This window comes from Peromyscus eremicus, chromosome 9 (genome assembly GCF_949786415.1).
Source record: "Peromyscus eremicus chromosome 9, PerEre_H2_v1, whole genome shotgun sequence".
NCBI lineage: Eukaryota > Metazoa > Chordata > Mammalia > Rodentia > Cricetidae > Peromyscus > Peromyscus eremicus.
The window spans coordinates 59,239,029-59,254,157 of record NC_081425.1 but is presented as its reverse complement, the minus strand read 5'-3'; the positions used below and the strand labels follow the sequence as shown (position 1 = coordinate 59,254,157).

The 15,129-nt window shown below is 36.9% G+C and overlaps 1 protein-coding gene across 5 annotated transcripts in view; it reads right to left on the bottom strand.

The window, feature by feature from the left end:
* The window catches only part of Ints6 (integrator complex subunit 6), a 79,400-nt gene that overhangs the window by 46,439 nt on the left and 17,832 nt on the right, over positions 1–15,129 (bottom strand). For all 5 annotated transcript variants that reach the window (XM_059273509.1, XM_059273510.1, XM_059273512.1 and 2 more), the window contains one exon: positions 9,148–9,237. In XM_059273509.1, coding sequence (XP_059129492.1) covers positions 9,148–9,237 — 90 coding nt within the window. The remainder of the gene's footprint in view (positions 1–9,147; positions 9,238–15,129) is intronic.

The following is a 15,129-nucleotide window of genomic DNA, read 5'->3' as shown; positions in this document are numbered from 1 at the left end:
GCTTTAAATAAGCAATTTTAAATATTCTTAAAAATAAAAAACAATGGGGCTGGATGTGAGGTCCTACACTTTTAATCCCAGCACTTGGGAGACGGTCAAGCACATCTCTGTGAGGCCAGCCTGGTCTATATAGTTAGTTCCATGCCAGCCAAGGGAACATAAAGAGACTCTGTGTCAAAATTAATTTTTAAAAATAAAATACAAACAATGGGCCAGAGAGGTGGCTCAAGTGTGGGGTGAGGGGATACGACAGGACAACCTTGACCACTGGGCATACATGGCAGCATTCATAGCACTTGGAACAATGAAGCAGAAGGGCTTACATAATGGCACCTGTCTCAACAACAACAACACACACACACACACACACACACACACACACACACACAAAAGTTGAGGCAACTGTTTGTCATGAAAGCTAAAGGACTATCTGTCTACCCCTCGCTGACCTGGAGCCCACCAATTAGGCTAGACTAGTTGACTAGGGAGTCCCAGAGATCCTTCTATTTCTGCCCTCAGTGGCATCAAGAGCCCAGCAGCAGATCCTCAGCCCTTTACTGACTAAGCCATTATCCCAGCCCTGAGATGATTGTTTTACAAGTTGCCTCATAATTCCTTGACAACAGACTTACTCTAAAAGCAATTATTTTGTTTTCCTTTCTTCTACTTTTTTCTATATCCCCCATATTCCAGATAACAGTATTACTACCTACATACACACACAAGATGGAAGCCGAGAAATAATACTAGACCATTTTTTAACTTGTCTGAAAAGCTATTGAGTTAGGTATAGTGATGCAGTTGTGATCCGGGCACTGAGGCGACTGAGGGCAGGAGAGTGGCTGAGTTTAAGGGCAGCCTAGATTTACTAACCAGAGCAGTCACCAAAAACAAAAGAAGTCAAGAAAGTGTGCATGCACACAAACACAGTATTTAGATATTACTTTAAGATTTCTATGGAAGGCTAGGAGTCTAGGTTCAGAACCCTATAAATACATTTTTCCTCCTACCTAACACACCTTTAAAAACCTGCATCACACACTATCAAATCTCTTCTGATTTCTCCCTGCCTGTCTAGCCCTGGCTTAATTTTGGCACACACACTTCTTTTCTTGGACTACTGAATGTAGCTTACTAATTCTTTCCACAGAGCACTCATCTTTAGTCTTTAGTGCATCTTCACTCACCTGGATGGCAGAACAACTCTGCTAAAAACCGAAATTTCATGTGTCTGGGCAACTTCAATCTTAATATCTTCCCCTACAAACGTTAGCATAATGAAGTCCTATATCCTTATATTACTATCATCTGCCTTCTACCTATATTTTCTGTGTCTTATACTTTCCAAGTTATAATCATCTACTAAATGGTGTCCATGCATTCATAGTTTGGCATAGTATTCTCTCTTGGAAAATCACAGCTCAATTCCTTACTCAATTTTTAAAGCTCCTTTGTTTATGCTGAGAAACTTCATCTTATTTCTGCTATGACATTTCTCACTATACAAGTACTAATTTTGTTGCCTGTTCCCAAAGACAGTGTGTTTTCTAGGGGCAAGAGTCTTATTTATTTCCATCTCTGCTCCTGCAGTAGCTAAAATATAATAAACACTATACAATGTGTACAGGGATTGTCAAAGCTCTGGTATACAGCCAAACCTATTATATATCACAGGGAAAAAAAATGCTAAACTAAAGCATATTTAACAACTCAGATCTGAAGAATCCATTCTGGAAGGTAATTAAGTGGCAACTCTCCAGAAAATTAATCATTAACTGTCATCATTTTTTTTTAATAAATAGTCCTCATCAGGGTCAAAGAAATGTACTTCTTAAATAATGCTAGTTACATAGCATTCAAGAACGTAATTATAGCATAGTAAAGACACCAGAATTCTACTATTATCCTTTGGGTGAAAACTTCTTTTTTTTTTTTTTTTTTTTTTTTTTTCTCCCGCCGCGTCGGGCGGGTGAAAACTTCTAAGGCAGGGAGAGCAATGGCAGGCAACATGAGTCAACTACTCACCTTTTCCTAGCAGTTCACCTCCTCTCCCTCATCTTAAACTCAGGGTCGAAAGAAAGTCCTCAATACAGCACACCCACACCCAAGGCAGTAACTTTAGACTGACTGGTAGTCAGTATGGAAGTTAGTATTTTAAGACTGTCCAATAATCTTTCTAAACAACATCAAAAGATTAGAAAATAATCTTGTTATAAATATTCGTACAAGCCCAATTCCACAACCTTGGAAAGGATTCCAAGTATAACAATTATAAAGATCAAGAATTATTTGTTCCTTAGAATAACTTCAGGCTAGCCCTGTGAAGCTAAAAATATTTCACCACTGTTTATTAAGGTATCCTCACATGCTTTTATGTGGGAAAAAGTATGGGCAATTATATTGTGTTTTCAAATCTGACTGCTCATCATCAGAATCAATTGGGATTTTTTTTTTTTACAAAATACTGATGTCTCCATTTCCAGCCTACAGCAATGGCCCCATCATCTGAGCCGAGGCCTGTATATTTTACAAGCTCACTTGGTGATTTTCATGCAGCTGTGGAAAAGCTTCCAGTGTAAGTACCACAGTAGTTTGTGTATGGCAGGGCCACAAGCAGGGATAGAAATGTCTCTAAACTATTTTGATTTATCTTACCACAGACTTTTAGGTAATAGTTACTACTGCCATACCACTTTCATTAGGATGACCAAAACATTTCTTTATCATTATTCTGTTTGTTTAGATGCTTTTCTTAGAGGTTGTTCTTACTACCTAAGTTTAATAGTATTACTGTATAAATAAATTGTTGAATGTGCACTATATTAAGTTGTGTCAAACTTCCTTATTTTATAATTATATATTTTCAAGAAACTATTAATTACAAGTATGAACATTTCTAAACTATACCAACAGTGGTAAATCCAGGAATGGAGAAAATAGAGGCAAAAACATAGAAAAAGAAAATGTAAATTATCTATAATCAACAAATTCCCTTAGCTGTTCTTACAAAGCTGCCTTGGTAGAGGGGACACAAAGCACAAGGGTGAAATATTTCACCACAAATGCACAGTCACTCTTTAAGGGTTACTAGACTCCAGTAACGCCGATATGAAGAGGTCACTACAAGACAGTACCAAACTCAGAAACCTATCACACTATCAAGTTCCTCCAGATAAGATTTATTTATGTACTTCATGTATGTGGGTGTTTGTCTGTATGTACACTGCATACAGAAGAGGGCATTAGATAGCATGGGACTACAGTTATACCACGAACCATCCCTCCAGCCCCTCTCTTTCAGTCTTTTTTAAAACAAAGGAAGTTGCCCAATGTTCTCAGCATGCCAGGGAGCGGAGAACCTACTCTAAATGTGTTTTCAAGTCTTTACCTATAAAATAGTTAGAACCTACTCTAAATGTGTTTTCAAGTCTTTACCTATAAAATAGTTATAAGAGCCTCTGGCAAACAGTTTTATTTCAGTGGATAAAAATATTTTGGGGAGGGAGGAAACAGTAGTTTCTGAATCATCTCAGATACTAGAGTCTATATTGCTTTTGAATCATTAAGAAGGCAAATGCATAACTACACATCTTGTCAGATAAAGTAAAACTATTTTCAATGTGTAATGTGTAGGATAATCCAGGAAAAAAAAAATAGTGCTATCAAATCCAGTAACTCATAGCTTGAATGACTTTTGTACCAACTTTAAGAACTGACAAATCAGAATATAAGCCCAACTGAACCCATAAACTGAGACTGCTCTTACATTCTTGTTCTATGCAAGTGTCTTTTTTTTTTTTTTTTTTCAAGACAGGGTTTCTCCATGTAGCTTTGCGCCTTTCCTGGAACTCACTTGGTAGCCCAGGCTGGCCTCGAACTCACAGAGATCCGCCTGGCTCTGCCTCCCGAGTGCTGGGATTAAAGGCGTGCGCCACCACCGCCCGGCTATGCAAGTGTCTTAACTGGACATCTCTCCAGTAAGTTGTAAAAGTAATTATTCAACTTGGTCTTTAAACCTAGTTAGTACTGCAAAGCCAACAGTTCATTTTGACAAAAAAAATACCTTCTCAAAAACGTTACCTCCATGGCAATCATAATACAGAAATGCCAACATACTCATTTATACAGAAATCTCAGTATTTGAAATAGAAGACTACTATTAGCATCTTCAGGAATGAGAAAAATAACGGTTTCAATACACTGACTGTTACAGCAGGATTTCTTCTGCTGCCTTACTGAACAATTTTGGCCATGTGTTTCTGGAATCAGTTCAGAACACATTCCCATTGCAACTTAGTACTCCAGAGGATCTTTGCAAACAATAAAAAGAATCAAGTTTTCAGCAAGCCTGGTGACACACGACTGTGACTTTATCACTCTGGAGGCCAAGGCTGAGGAGGACTGCCCTAAATTTGAAGCCAGCCTAGGCTCCATGAGTTCAAGTTCAGCCTTGGCTTTGACCTCAAAGGGAGATCCCTGTCTCAAAAAGTTAAGTAAATAAAACAAACAACTCTAATTATAATTTGATGATTTTACCAAAACATTTGACATGCCAGTAATACTGACATGAGTATTTGGACACAAGAATGTTTATTAACAGCAAAAAAATAAGTACTATGGGAGCAAGAAGAATAGTGTTCTGGGTATATCAGAATTCAAATCCATACGTAGCCCATTTCCCTTATATGAAAAATACTGGAGACAACCAGTTTTACTAAATGGCTGTATACATGTACACATAAAAACACTGCAAAAAGGCCAGAATAATACACTTAAACTTGCAATCCAAACAGTCATCAAAAGTCCTAGACAATACTCAGGTCACCTCAAGCAATAAATAGCCTAGACTTTTATTAAATGACTCTCAATGTTTCATTTAATTAATTAATATAAAATGATCACATCTAGCTTGAGAGTTTTACAGCATAAAGCAGTCAGTCTTCTCTCCTGTGAGCTGTGACAGAATGCACAGCTGCTCTATTATCCTGCTCACAAACATGCTGTAAAAAATTAGGGCCTGTACATACTCAGGCCAAGGCTTAATATGGCTCTAAATATTTAAACTAACTCCTTTTTTACACTCAAAAAATATTGGGCTTTTTTAAATATAAATTTCACAAATATATGCAGTAAATCACACACAGTAAATTGTTATGCTAAGATCTTTAGATCAAATTAAATTGTATGTAATGTTAAAAAGAATTTGCCCATTACATGAAAGGTAGCAGTGCCTATGAGATGGGATAAGTCTACCTTTTCAGTGCTTCCACATACTTAGAATCACTATTTTTATCACTCAAAACACTACTTAAACACTGTCACGAAACACAACACCAAAGATTTATCCTGTTTTATATTCATTGCCTAGAAATGCTCTGCTCAGTATTTATGGGAGACTAAACAAATTCCGAACAGAATTCTCTATATCATACTTGCATAGAAAGCTGAAATAAAGGTAAGAATCCAGATGGAAGTAAATTAGCCTGTGGAGACAGCTCAGTCAGACAAGTACCTATCACACAAGCACAAGGACTTGTCAGATCCCAGTATCCACATAAAAGCCAGGTACAGTGAGTACCTGGAAAGCCCCAGCACTAGAGAGGCAGAGTCAGGAGGATCCCTGAGATTTGCTATCCATCTTGCCCAGTAGTGAGCTACAGGTTCAGGAAGAAACTGTCTCAAAAAATAAGGTAAAGAGCAATAGAGGAAGATACCCAAAATCAACTTATGGAATGCACATGTATCTGCAAATACACTCACACAGCACATAAACAAACATACACAATGGAAGATAAATTCTAAACACATTCAACAACAGAATCAAAGAGGTGCTGGGTAGATCCAGGAAGCAAAGGGAAGCACCATTGGGCTAGGATAACTTCACAATTTAGATTAATTCTAATATAGATTTTGGCAGCAACAAATACCATAACCGAAGCAAATCATTTTATTTCTTTTGATCTCAAGTTCCTCATTTTTAAAACACAAGATAAGACTAAATAAACATATATATGCTATGAGGATTATGTGAAGCAGCAAGATCACTCATTCTGTACTAACAGGACAGGACCTACCACAGCAGATGTCATACCTCTCAAGCAAAGTATATCATGACAGTGGAACACACAAACCCACAAAGAGAAATAGGTTACATCAACAGTAGTCACAGCTGGGCAAATGTGGTGCATGCCTGTAATCCAACTACTTCGGAGGTGGAGGCAAGAGGATCTAAATTTGAGGCCAGTGTTCCTCAATGAGTTCAAAGCCAGTCTGAGCTATAAAGAGAGACAGCCTATTTTAAAAAATAAAATAAAAGCCAGCCCCCAAACCAATAAAAATTACATACACACATTCTGTAAAATTCCTTAAATGGAAATTAATCACACATTTACTCATTCAAAACTACAGAAAGAGAATCCAGTTTTGCCAAAAGCAAAGGTAAAGAGACTTAAAGAGATGTAAACACAAAACTGACATTCCCTAGTAAAAATAACAATATAGACCATGCATGGAGCAAGCATATAAATGTACATATACACATCCACAGAGTGAGAAACACTGAGTTGTGATATTGTTCAATGCTAGACACTTGTCTTGCATGCACTAGGCCCCAGGTTTGATCAACAGCGCTGGGTGGAAGAGAGAGGTAGAAGAAGAGAAACATGCAGGGGCTTTCTCAAACATGAATGAACTTCATAATCCAAAATGCTTGCCTTAAAAATAAATGACCTTTCTGCTTCAGGTAAGGAACAGCAATAGGAATCAATTTTTAACTTCCTATTAGATTCAACACATCAACATCTGTAATATTTTTAATGTAAACTCTATTCTTAGTACTATACTAAATATTACACAAGGTAAGGAGAACAGAAAGGTTAAGATCTCTGCCCACAAGAAAATCTTCTCAATCTTATTTGCAAGTTAATACTGGAATATTACAAAGACACAGTAATATCCTTCCCAAGGAAGGAATCAGAATGAAAGTTCAACAATTCCAATTCCCATGTACATTTCAAGATATCTTAAAGCTAAAGAAGTCTCATAAATAGGTTTTTATAAATAAAACAGATCCAGATATACAGGAACAAACTACATCACCAAATGCATTTCTAGAAAGGCAAGAGAAAGAGTGTCATGAATGGATAGCCTTACAGATAGGCATATTTTACAACAGAAAACAGAAATAACTGCTTAATCAAAATCATTAAGGTAAAAAAACGACCATCAAAAGACTTGGAATTTTGAGCCAGGTGTGTTGGCACATGTCTTTAATTCCAGCATTTAGGAGGCAGAGACAGACAGATCTCTGTGAGTTCAAGGCCAACCTGGTCTACAGGATAGCCAGGGGTACACAGAGAAACCCTGTCTCAAAAAAAAAAAAAAAAAAAACCAGAAAATCAAAACAAACAAAAAGACTTAGAATTTCTACAAAATGAACACAAACACTAAAATTATTATGGTTAAGAGAGAAAAATCAATTTGAGAATTTCTAAGTTCAAGCTAAGTGACATTCTATTATTTGTGATTATAGATACAATCAATGTCTGTCTACTAAGAGTGGCAGGACCACAAATGGCTATACATTGTCAACTAACTCTAAGAAAGTCCAATAACCCATTCAGTTCCACTTTCAAGCAGGCAATAAAATAGCTAATTATAGTTTATAATCTATTTTTTCTGCGCTATCTCAATGATGATATCCTAAAATCTCTTTAACATTAACTACTGAAACAATATAATTCTAGCATTTCCCTCCTAAATCAAATTAGGTAATCTAAGTTCTGCACTGACTCCATTGCCTCATGATGGAATGATACAATACACTTTTTCTTTATAGCCCACCACTTTCACATACATCTTTTTCATTTTAGATTTCAACAACACTACGAAGGAAAGCAAGAATTATTGTCATTATTTCATCAATAAGGTAGAGATTTAGGGAAATTAGATTACTGGTACAAAGTTCACTACTACAAGTACTTGAATTAAGAAAGAAACCCACATACTCTGACCTCATGTAATTTATATTCCACAGTGTCACACAAATGGAAATAAATTCCAAATCTTCAATTAAATTTTAATTCTAATTCTAAATCTAAATCTAATTCTTTAAAGTCCATACCTTTCCCATTTCAAACTCTAATAAATACCACAGAAACTAAGAGCAAATGCAAACAGTAATGAGTCTTTAAAAGATCACCTGTACATCAGAATGTCCAAAAGAAAATGAGTAACACATTTACCAACAGTTCAAATAGAATAAAAACACTCTAAAGTCTGCTTCCTTTAATCTAATGGACTTATCCTAACACAGCACACAAAACTCACTGACAGCAAATAACATTAGCTCTGATTATTATACTACATGACTCAGAGGAAACACAAATGCTGGAGAATCTCGCCTGTTCTAGTCTTAACCTACTCTTGGCACTGGTGTACTCCAATCTGGACTCTAGTCAAACAAAAACCACCCAGATGACATGACTGGGGAGGAAATATCTAGGAAAGGCCTATGTATTAAGTCTCGGTCCCATGTTTAGGGTGCTATTGGGTGATGGTGGCAACTCTGAGAGATGAAGCCTGGTTGGAGGAAGTTGGGTCAATGGTAGATAGTCTTCCAAGTGTTATCTGATCGCAGACTCTACCTCTCTTTGCTACCCGGCCACATGAAGTGAGAAGCTCACTCCTTCACACTGTCCCACCAATGCCACCTCACCAAAGGGCCCAAACTCTCAGTCTACTATACTACTGACTGTGGATAGAAACCTTTCCTTGCTATAAGCTTATTTACTTCAGACCTTCTGTCAGTGATTAAAAGCTATCATAATAATCAACTAAAATAAGTAAAATTATTAAAATTTTATTTTTAGGTTGTTTTTTGTTTAACCTGAGAATAATAATTTTATTACTATATAGACTGACACTGGAGCAGGAGGTATGCTCACAAACTTGGCAAAGAAAGGATTCCTAGTCAAGAAAATATAAAGACAACTGCTATGAACAAAGACAGATGGTCCCAAGAGGTGGGTTATTATAAACTGTACAAGGTAACTAAAGAGAAAATCTACTACAAAGTATACCATACCCTATCATGCAGAGAGGTTTTACTTGCATCTGTATGACCCATGTGACACACACATGACTTACCTCATCCTGGACACCACTGGTAGTAGTCAACTTGCTCCCATCAGTGATTGTAATAATTATTGCTGGCTCCAAGAAAAAAGGGTTTCTTCCCTGAAGTCAAAACACAAACAGGTATTAAGGCTTAAATTCTCGCGTAACTTTTTTTAGTTATAAAGCCAATTCTTAGAACAGAATGTCCCCAATCCCCCTCAATGTATACCATCTCTTTTCATTTTTAAAACATTTTTTATTGCATTTAATTTACTTTGTGTGTGTACTAGAAAGCCATAAGGCACGTGTGGAGGTTGGAGGACAACTTAGTCTCTTCTCTCTTACTATGTGGGACCTGAGAGTCAAACTCAGTTTGTCAGGCTCAGCAGTCAAGTACCTTTTTATTACCCACTAAGGCATCTCACTAAACCCCATCTCTCCTACTAGTAAAATTTACAGAACATATACCTGTTTGCACATTTAAAACAAACTTTTTAGGATACTAATATATATGTAACCACTAATAGTGGTTAGCACTAATTAGAGCTATAAAGATGGATTTCTAATTTCTTTATATATTCTTGTGTTTTCACTTATACAGTGTACATTTATATTTACGTACTTATAAAGTATTTCTTTTTTTTTAATTCAAGATTTTATGCCAGGTGATGGTGGTGCACGCCTTTAATCCCAGTACTCAGGAGGCAGAGGCAGGAGGATCAGTTTGAGGTCAGTCTACAGTCTACAGAGCAAGTTCCAGGACAGTCAAGGCTATACAGAGAGATCATCTCAAAAAAAAAAAAGGATTTTATACTAAGTGTGTAAGTGTTTGGCTTGCATGCATGCAGTTAAAAATTAACTGAGTACTTAAAAGTAAATGCTTGGACAATGAGGGTCAAGAACAAAATGACATGCTGCTATCAAATGTTTTCTGTAAGGTCAAACTACTTCAGCCATCTTATCTTCCATTCAAATCCCGACTTAGCACTAGGTTATGCTGATCAGTTCAAGGGAATAAATTCTGGGAAAGAAAACACAACCTTGCCTTTTTATACAAATGGTTCCCAGTTGCCAACTAAGCAAATTCACTATTAACCCTTTAATTTCTTTTATTACCTTGGCTTTTTTGTTGTTATTAATTTGGTGGTGAAGGAGACACATGCCACAGCATATATGTGCTAAGCCAGAGGACAATTTTAGTAGGAGTCCATTCTCTCCTTCCATCATGTGTCAGGTAATTAGACTTGGTGAAAAGTGCCTTTACTACTAAACCATCTCTCCAACCCTCCATATTATCTTGTTTAAAAAAAAAAAAAGGCAGGAGCTGGGGAGATGGTTCAGTCAGTACAGCGCCTGTCACACAAACATGAGGACCTGCATTTGAATCCCACTGCCCATGTATAAACCCAGGCCCAATGGTGCACATTTGTAAACCCAGTCATGACAGGAGAAACTGAAGACAAACAAGTCTCTGAAGCTCACGGGGCAGCCAACCTAGCTGAAATCAATGAGTTCCAGGTTCAATGAGACCCTGTCTCAAAATAGGGAACTCCTGACATTAATCAATGGCCTCTACCCATGTACACACACCACACATACAATGAATAATAGTAAGACAAAAGATAGAAATTTCAAGTAGGTAAAACTTGTTTGAAGCTACAGATGCTTACACATAGGATGATGCATATGCTTACAGTCTCTACAACTCAAAAGACTGAAGCAGAATTCAAGGTTAAACTGAGCAACATGTTAAGAACCCCATCTTAAAAAAGAAAAAGGAGGGAAATTCAAATAGATTAAATTCTCTGCTATCATCAGCAGCAAAAATGGAGTGAAGTTTTATTGACTTTGATGTATATCAATATATGACAAAGTTTAGTGATTATAGGAATCACTTGGACATCTTGGTAAACTGTAGTCATTCAGTGCTTTAACAAGACCACAGGCTGGGAGATACTAATGTCTACAGACCACACCTACAAAGTAAGGTACAGGGTTATATGCATAAACCATCTGCAGTTTATTCCCTTTCCTTCATATTTACTACTCTTAATTCCTACCAGAGTAATGCACATACTATCTGCTGAATGAATTTACAGTTACAGTAATTATATGATTATAATCTAATCATCATAAAGGAAATCTGCTAGATTAAGTATTTTGGTAAGTCATGCCAACTTGTAAGTAGCACATATACTTCTCAAATTGATATCAAAGGAATAAAAATAGTTCCAAAAAGTGAAATCTTCTATTGATTGAAAGAAAACCTTTGGATATAACTTGATGATTCCCAGTACACGCAATAAACAAGCTAGTCAATCATCACACCTGTAATTCCAACACTGAGGAGACAAAAACAAGATGCTCTCTTGGGCTTGCTGGCTATCTAGTCACATAAGTGAGCTCTAGATTTACTAAGAGACTCTGTCTCAAAGAAATATAGTGAAGAAGCAACTGAGGAATGACATTGACCTCTGATCTCCACATCCACACCCAGAGAGATAGAGACAGCAGAAAGATTGAGAGAGACAAGAGAAATACAAAGAGATATTGATTCTAAATGCCCAACAGCATTGAAATGTCTCAGGACCCTTATAGAAAGAAAACATAACTACTAACCTCCCTTTTCATGTTAGAGAGAACACATTTTGGAACCATTACATTCTATTGCTTCTAGTACAGTCACACTAAAAGTCAATCCTAAATTCTAAAATATGGAAGTCTTCTCACAAAGCCAGATATTGGCAATGTCCACTCCCACCTGAGTTTTGTCTCTCTCAAGTAAATGCTTGTTATAGTCTTTATTGAAAACTTCTCCTATTCCTACTCATTCCAAAGACCCAGCTGAAATCTCTGTTCTCCCATGAAGTCTTCCTTATCACTAAGGCTGTCAGGAGCCAAACCTTCCACTGTAAAATTCTAACAATAAAATTTTTCAAGCTTTATATTAAGGTAAATGTTCCTTCAAATAAACCTGAGGTTTTCAGTGGTTTCGTGGAGCACATTTGAAGTCAAGCAGTTGCCTATCTGTGGGACCCTTGAGGTAGTAGGCTTGAGCCCATACAATGTATTAGGGGGTAGCCTGAACAACATAGCAAGATGTCTCAACAAAGAATAAATAACAATGATACAGATCATTTTCACAACAATGAAAACATACTTAACACTGCTGTACTGTACATTAAAAATAAATTATGAGCACTGAGGAGATGGCTCTGCAAGTAAAAGCCAAGCCTGACAAACTTGAGTTCAATCTCCAGGATCCACATGGTAGAAAGAAGATTTACAAAAAGTTGTTCCTGATCTCCACAGGGCATGTCATGGCATGTGTGTGTAAGCACAAGTGTGTGTGTACACACACAGAGTCAACACAATTTTTTAAAAGACATTTTAATGATTAAGATACTAAACTTTATGCTGGGTTTTTATCATGATTAAAAAGTAAATACCATCTAGTTGGAAACAAGAGAAATAGCCCAGATGTTAACAGTACTTGCTGCTCTTGCAGAGGACCTGGGTTCAGTTCCCAGCACCTGCATGGTGGCTCACAATCTGTAATTCTAGTTTCAGGAGATCTGATGCCTTCTTCTGGGCTCTCTGAAAACAAGGCATGCACATGGTGTACACATTTACATGCAAGCAAAACATTCATACATATAAAATACATAAATCTTTAAAAATAATATATATACATCATCTAATATTGTTTTCTATTGTTTCCCTTAGCTTCATTTTTTGGGGTTTTGTTTGTTTGTTTGCTTTGTCTTTTTGAGACAGGGTTTCTATGTAGTTTTGGTGCCTGTCCTGGATCTCGCTCTGTAGACCAGGCTGGCCTCGAACTCACAGAGATCTGCTTGGCGCTGCCTCCCGAGTGCTGGGATTAAAGGTGTGCGTCACCACTGCCCAGCTTTTTAGTTTCATTCTTATTCTTACATAAGCACAATGAAAATTAGGTTTTGATGCCAGAGAATTAGTCAAAATTTTAATTAAGTAGCAAAACGCTATTGTAAATTAGGACCCTTGTGTATGATGAAGCTCACCCCAAAAATAATACAGTTGACCTTTTCCCCTAGGTTCTACATCTATGGATTCAACTATAAATCTTTAAAATGTTCAGAAAAGAAAAACTCTGTCTATACTGCAAATGTTGTCTTATTTTTCTGATTATTCCCTAAACATAGCAACTATAATTCACACAGAATTTACAAGGAATTAGGAATTAGGTAATCTACAGATGATTTACAGTTCAGAAGAGGATGCACATTGGTGTTTCTGTAACAAAGCTGTTAGCTAAAATTGTCTTAGTCTTATAATACACGTAACACTCTCAAAAGCCACTACCACAGATCTTGGCAGTAACAGAGTACTTCATGATCTAAAAGTTTTGGAGAGGTCAAATTTTCAGGAAGAAATGGTGTAACTCAAGATGTACTAGTAGGATTAAGAAGCAGCAACTTTAAGCAGAACTTGAAATCCTAAATGATTATTCCATGGCAGCAAGAATTTATACAAAGACTGGCAAAGTGGCTCACCAGGTAGACACCCTGATGACCTGAATTAGATCCCCAGTGGGAGAAGAAAGCCAAAAAATGAACCCCTCCCACTAGTTGTCTTGCGACCTCCACACATACACTAAAAATACACAATAAATAAAATGAAGCCAGGTGGTGGTGGTGGTGGTGGTGGTGGTGGTGGTGGTGGTGGTGGTGGTGGCACACGCCTTTAATCCCAGCACTTCAGAGGCAGAAGCAGGCAGATCTCTGTGCGTTCCAGGCCAGCCTGATCAGTTTCAGGACAGCAAGGGCTACACAGGGAAACTCTGGCTCAAAAAATAAATGAATGGATGGATAGATGGATAGATGGATGGATGGATGGATGGATGGATGAATAGAAAATAAATGTTGCACCGGTAGCACGTGAATTCTCTAGATACAATTCTACAACAACATAGTTTGTGCTGTATCAACCAACAGTATCTGCTGCTATGATCAAAGTGCTGTTCTCCATGGCTTTTGCAGCTGGCGATGGAATATATCAGAATCACACACATTAGACAGGCATCTATCAGTGAGCTACACAGCCCATCACTGTTCTTTTAAATGTATTCTATCAGCAGCAAAATTAACTAAAACAGGATAGCTACCTGTTCTGTGATTTCACACCAGTTTTATTCTGCGTATAAATCAATATACTTTCTTCCAGCATAAAACAAATGACAACATACAGGAATGATTACTTGTAAAAACTACAACTTCCAGAGTGTACCCACAGACACACACTCATGAATAGATGATAAAATATTAATGTCTTTCAATTTTGGAAAATGATATAAGTATCAAAGAAAAAATATAATCATCTTCTTGGTGCCAACTATTCCCCTCTATAATAACTAAGATCCTTTCTCCTATGAGTTAAGCAAAAATCACACACAAAGTAATTATAGAACTAAATAATGACTAAAGGTGCCAGCTGTCGGTAACGCACCCCTTTAATCCCAGCACTCGTGAGGCAGAGCCAGGCAGATCTCTGTGAGTTCAAGGCCAGCCTGGTCTACAAAGTAAGATCCAGGACAGGCACCAAAACTACACAGAGAAACCCTGTCTTGAAAACCAAAAAATAAAAAAAAAAAATTTAAAAAAATGACTAAAGGTAATGTGTAATAAATTGCTTTTATTCTTCAGGGTAAAAAGCCCTCTGCACATTAGAAATTAGTAAGTTTCAAATCACTAACAGTAGCAGGACATGCCGCTACAATAGTTTTTTTCATGTACAGTTCTACACTGTTCTTCCCCTGCTTTTCACAGCACTTGCGTAATAAACTGACACTTTCTCTTGCCAGGATTACTTATGCATCAAATTAGAAGTTTTAGTTATCTACCAGTATAAGTTATTTTTCATGTTTTAAAACAAAAAGCAATTTAGCATTCAAAAGTCTACATTAAAAATAGATTTAAACTCAATGTGTTTTTAGCCATATAGCCAAGCCTATAATGTTTGCTTCTCTGATCTTTT